General features: G+C 43.1%; 1 protein-coding gene across 4 annotated transcripts in view; it reads right to left on the bottom strand.

Annotated features, from left to right (window-relative positions):
* Nucleotides 1-477: 477 nt before the first annotated feature.
* Nucleotides 478-6,000, bottom strand: part of PPP1R36 (protein phosphatase 1 regulatory subunit 36) — a 39,818-nt gene continuing 34,295 nt past the window's right edge. For 3 of the 4 annotated variants that reach the window (XM_084837050.1, XM_084837028.1, XM_084837017.1), the window contains 4 exons: nucleotides 2,990-3,032; nucleotides 2,353-2,549; nucleotides 1,373-1,567; nucleotides 478-748 (listed from right to left, as the gene is read on the bottom strand). In XM_084837050.1, coding sequence (XP_084693176.1) covers nucleotides 541-748; nucleotides 1,373-1,567; nucleotides 2,353-2,549; nucleotides 2,990-3,032 — 643 coding nt within the window. In that variant the 3' untranslated portion in view covers nucleotides 478-540. The remainder of the gene's footprint in view (nucleotides 749-1,372; nucleotides 1,568-2,352; nucleotides 2,550-2,989; nucleotides 3,033-6,000) is intronic. The other variant, XM_084837039.1, reaches the window with a different exon arrangement.

Genomic DNA, 6,000 nt, shown 5'->3' with positions numbered 1-6,000 from the left:
TGTTTAAAAAATAACAAAGTCTCTTACTGGCAGCTGGGATTGCCTCAGAGTCAAGCGAGGGCCTCTAGCTGGTCCCATCTTCTTTTTCCCGTGAATGTCTCTGGGCTACCCATGGGGTGCACAGACATCCTTAGAAAATGAAGATGGCAGGTAGCCGCAGGCTGATGCTTTCCTCTGCAGGGTGCCCATTTTGTGGTGGTGCCCAGGACAGTTTCTCAAACTGCCAAATGTGTCCACAGGCCCAAAAAGGTTTGCTACCCCTGTTTTAGATCACTTCCTTTTGGTCAGCTGTTTACTGACTTTTCCACCTTGTTTTCACCAGTTCTACCTCAACACCTGACAAAGTAGATTGTCACTTATGCCATTTTGTAATTAAAAAACCTCTTAAAAGTTAGCCTCAAAAAGCCATCAAATATATTTAGCTGGCCATACTTTCCCACAGGCTTGAGTAACAAGGGATAAAATTCAAACACTGATCAGCAGAAACTTCAAAGAAATGTATTTAATACACAGAAATATTATTCCTAATGCTAATGTGTGCTACTGGAGAGTCTCAGCATAGTCTCCTTCAGTGGTAGCCCTCGAAAGAGACGGGTGGCTTCCACTACCTTGACCACCCCGGGAGAGGATCGAAGAGCCACTTGTTCTTGTCCTTAAACTTTCCATGTCCTCCTCCTCCTCCACAGTCCCAATGGGCATGAGCGTGTGAGGAATGAATTTTCTGCGAGGAGCTCCAATAATGCCAATCCTGTGGGACAAAGAGGCCTTGGTGTAAGGTCATTGTACAGCCCGAGCAAGCCCAAGAGCAATGCCACAGTAAAATCTCAAACCGGGATGAAATGTTTATAGGACAAAGTGCAAGCCAGTGAACTGTGCAGTGTAGAATTTAGAGCAGGGGTGTGGAACCTGAGGCCAGGGGCTAAATCCAGACCTCTCAGGAGCTAAATACGGCCCTCACGGTGTTCTCCATAAGACCACGTCCCCTTCTCATGTGGGCTGCAGTTCCCTGTTGGGTGTAGGCTCAGTGGCAAGTCCAGTTTTGCTGCCACATAATGGCGGTATTCACATGACACAACCCACACTCAAGGTTGAGTATGGGTTGAGCATGGTTTGCTGTTGGAGCATGGGTTGTGTTGTGTGAACCCAGCTGTGATAACCAAACATGGTTTGTTAACCATGAATAACAGACAAAGAGAACCTATGGTTTGTTGTTAGGTTGTGAACCGTGGGTTGTTTGTGGTTAGAGCAACTAAGTTCACACAACACCCCAACCCACAATTCAACAACCCACACTCAACTTTGAACATGGGTTGAGTGTGGGTTGTTGTGTTGTATGAACTAGTCAAGGTGTGGAATGGTCCTTTCTCCTTACTTGGATGTTGTTACGACTGAGGACAACTCTGGCAGGTCTTCAGGAATGTAGCTTGGGGAAGTTTTGCCAGGATGAAGGTAATGATCCTGGAAAAGGTACTGAGCACTGTCTTTAGCCAGAGGCAGCAAAGTACTAAGCACTGGTGATCGCTGGTCCATGACACTTCTTATGGCTGGCTGCCTGGCCTCTGTACTCCTTTGAGAAAAAGTTTTTAAAAATAACTCATTAAAAGATGCCAAGTAAGTGTGAAGGCAAAGAGCTTTTTAAAAGAGCAATGGGGCCAGATATGGAAGCACCCTTATCACATTCAATACAAACATACATTTTTCTGTTCTGGGACAAGCTCTGAAAAAATTGTTAAGTGTGCTTTTGGCATAGCTCAATTTGAACTGAGGAATAGCTGTCTGTGATGAGCTCATAGTGGTTAGCAGCAGTGACATCAGCAGCGCACCTCCCTCCAATCCCTGGAGCAGTTTTACAACTTTTTTAAAAAAGTGTAAGAGGAAGAATAGACGTATAAAGAAACATGTTTGTTTGTTTTTTAAGTCAAAGACAAGATAATCAGTCTGAAATATGAGGGGAGAGGCAGGACTGATGTCTGTTCCAACATTTGATTTGCTAGAATGTATATCTGTAAAGTAATTAGCAAAGCCAAGTTCACAAAACAGTTGAAAAACTGACTGTGTCTACTCTTTGCAAAGAACTTCTGTCTTACCCCAAACTGCTATGTTTATTGAAAACTGGACATATTTGTGCATTACTGGAATAAGTCTAACAAATATATCCATTATAAGTGTAACAATTACGTTCAACTTCCACTACATTTTCTATGTTACAATATAATAATAAACAGAAAATCATATGTGATGCTTCTGTAATTTGTATAAAATATTATTTTCAAAATATTAAATTCTGCGCAAAAAATTATTTTAACATTTATAAAATGTAAGTGGGGCAGAAGGAAGTGAATGAAGCCATACTTGCGATAGGGGAAAGTGACTTTCTTCACCTCCTTGGTAACGTCCGTTTTCATCTTCTCCTTGGGTTCGGTTCTCTCTCTCAGAGCAGGATTGAATATGTTTGAGCGGAGCAATCTGCCAACTTCACACTGGATTTCCTTGAATTTCTTCTGTCTGAATGTCACGAAAGCCACATAGGAGGCGAAGTTGTATAAGCACTAAATGCAAACAAGGGCACCGCTTTTTAAAACATTTTTCTTTTTCTTTTTAACCAATAGGGCATTTTTGCAAGAACTGGATTTGAGTTTCCCGCATTTGTAAAGGAAAAGAAGGAGCCACAGGGATCAACGTCTGCATTTTAAAATACGTCAGGAGATCCAATCACAGCCCTCACACAATGTTTAGTTTGGCCCTGGCTTATGGCCTCTTCCCCTGGAGATACATTGCGTTGGATTGATGGGAAGCTGCATTCTGGTCACTTTAAAGACTGCTACATCTTGAGGTGACATACAGTTAGCGCCTGGCCAGTTTTAAGGCAGTTTGGCTTTCTTTGTGATCAACTCAATTCAGTCACAAATATGACTTCCTGTAATTTATCTATTCCAACACCATAATTTCTGCTTAAGGTGGAGACAAACTTTATGTCCCTGTTCCTTACCTCAAAGAATTCCCTGTCTTTCTGTGTTGTTGATATTTTCTTCCTAAAATAAGGAAGAAGAAACAGTATTGGGAGCAGCACAGGAAGCACAAAACTTCTGTTGTGGACACATTAAAAGGTGATAATGCTTTATCTCTGTGCCATGAAAAGCCTCACTTGCAGGTCAAACAGCTGTTAAAGGCACAGGAGCAAATCAGGATTTTTCCTGGTCAGTTGGCAATCCTAAACAGCTGTTAAGGCACAAGAGATCAAACAGCTATTAAAGGCACAGGAGCAAACCAAGGTAATATTTTCCTGCTCAGCTGGCAAACCTAAATCCCACCCCTTTAGTTTTTAGCTGTTCTCCCAATCTCAAACTGAGAATGTTCTGGCCTATGGGTTATCTCCCTTAACATTAATTTGGCTACATTTGCGTATTTCATGTATTCAGCTGTGAGAAAACAACACAGCATTTTCCTCCTTGCGTAAAAATGCCCCAAAGGAAATTGGCATCGTTAAATATATTATGCAGCCTCTCCCAAAACCAGATGTGCCCGGTTCCTTCCTCAGTGAGGCACAAATGACATAAAAGGGAAAATGGACAAAAAAAACCAGGATCTTTTTGCGAATGCATTGTCTGAGGGTCCCTGCAAAAGATCACACACTTTTGTTCCAGATTAAATAATCTGGAAGATTACTAAAATACGGCTCCATAACCATCAATACAGATTAGAATTCTGCACTTAAATTAATCAATACAGATTAGAATTCTCCCCATTTTACCACACTTTATACACTCTGTGAATAAAAAGTTTGTTAGGGTGGGTGTGATGTGTACAAGTCAAGGTAACACTGGAGAAGAAATGTTGTAACAGGTTTATTTGTTGGATCCTACTTACTCCAACCATATGCTCAGGCTCCCATCCTAGGATAATGGTAGCACTGTCGTATGGGTACAGAAGACTGATTCAATCATGGGGCAGCCTGCTTGAATTACAGCTTCTGTTCAAATAGCTGCAGTCACATGGAGAGGCTTCTTCACAAGAACAGCGTGTCCTGTTGGTGCATTCTCAGTAGACAGCCGTGTGGGTGGTTGCATGTGGGAATGGCGCCAGAGTGAAGATGTATAGGCCATCCTGCCCAATACTGTTTATTCTGACTAGCAGCCCTCTTCCAGACCTCAGGAAGAGGTGCTTCCCAGCCCCGTGAATCTGAGATACATAGTAACCAGAAGTCTGCATCAACTGGTGGGAAGGCCCAGGAGAAATGCATTCAGGGAGAGAGGCTACAGGTAGGCCTAGCACAAACACATCATCTGGCCCTCTAAATTGCACACACACACACACAGAGGCAGATCCATGTTTAAAGACGTGTCTGCTGCTGTTACATCTATTTTGGACCAGGGATTAGAGCTGCATCCTTTAATCCAGGGGAGAGGAACCTGTGTTCCTGGGTCTGCAGCCCTCAGCCTGATTTCAAGTCTTCTGCAAGACCTCTAGCAAGAGCAAACTGTCTCTCTCCTAGTGGTCCACACTGGGCAGGAAGAAGGAGAGAGAGAGAAGGTGTAGCCTTGACAGATTTTTCTGAGCCACCCAGACAGCTTCGGCTATTGGGCGGTATAGAAATTAAATACATACATGCACACACACAGATTACCCTGAGTGCATGTGGCTCCTGACAGGAAAAAAAGGTTCTCCACCCCTGCTTTAATCAATTATTTGGTTAGCAGAATTAACCAGTTTTCTAATTGGTGAAATAATTAGGCAGCCAAAAAAGTTGATTCTTTCTTAATATATAAGAAATTACACAAATTGCAAGTGGCAACTTAGAAGGTGCCAACTTGGAAGAGGCCTTCCCCCCTCACAGAGGACAGAATGCCTCTTCTCTATGATGGCACCTGCTGCAACATATAGATGCAACATCTAAAAACAAGGAACAGCATGCTTTTTGATTCAAAACTATAGTCATATGCAAATATATGCAGATGTCATGGATTAATTAATGGATATAAACCTATTTGACTACAGCTCCAATCCTGTATACCCTTATCTGAGTGTAAGTCCCACTGAACTCAGTGGGGCTTACTTCTGTGTAGACACGTATAGGGTTGCACTGACAGATTTCTTTTAGCAGGAGGCTGAAGATCGTAAGACTATATGCTTCCAGTACATGTACTCTACCACAGAGCAGCTATGTTCTGTCTCCAGCCGAAGCTTTTGATGTTTTACATTTCCATAGTTGTTCTAAACGTCAATGAACCTAAGACAGTTCCTGTGGTGTTTAGGGCAGCTGAGAGATTGTTTTCCTCTGAACATTTCTGAGAAACCTCTGGCCTTCTGCTAACTTCCGCCAGATCTCCTCCGGAACAGTTTTATAGAGGGAAGAGCCTTATTCCCTCTGATAGTTTCTCTCAAGTGACTCTTCACTTTTCAGTTTGCCTGTCTGAAAGCCCAACACCTTCACAAAAACACACACAGAATGAGGTGGAGAAGCAGGAAACACCTTTCATCACAAGAGGACTGTCATATTCGCTTCTGTGCTGCTGGCAGTCTTAAAACCATCACAAACCCAAATGGCTGGGTAACTTGGCTTTTTCCGACATGAGAAATGCAGTGATAGGCAAAGCTGCACCTCTGAATTTCTGCCTGACATGTGTCTGTTAAGGCACAGAACCAAAGGTGGCAGCGCATACTTATTTTTACTTTGCAGCCAAGAGGCCTGTGTGTGGGGTGGAGTGTGGTGTGATACTTGGAATTCATCCTATATAAAGCTAGGCTTTCCGGTTGGGTTACTGAACAACTTGGCTCATGTTGACTCTTGCATGCACAGCATTTGGGGATGGGTTAAGGACTGGGCTCAACCTAGAATTAAGCACTGGTTTGGTGTGGCTCTCTCTGCCTAATCACCAAGAAAATGAAAATCACTCCCCAACTGCAAACTACGAGGACAGCTGAAACAATACTGCTGAATCTGCAGCTGTGCAACACCTGTGAGTGACGGGGATCCACCCAGAGGTGCACCGATTCTCTTGC

This window comes from Heloderma suspectum, chromosome 1, assembly GCF_057233095.1.
Source record: "Heloderma suspectum isolate Gila_16-S chromosome 1, 16-S_ref, whole genome shotgun sequence".
Lineage (NCBI taxonomy): Eukaryota > Metazoa > Chordata > Lepidosauria > Squamata > Helodermatidae > Heloderma > Heloderma suspectum.
This window is presented reverse-complemented; position numbering and strand designations above follow the sequence as displayed.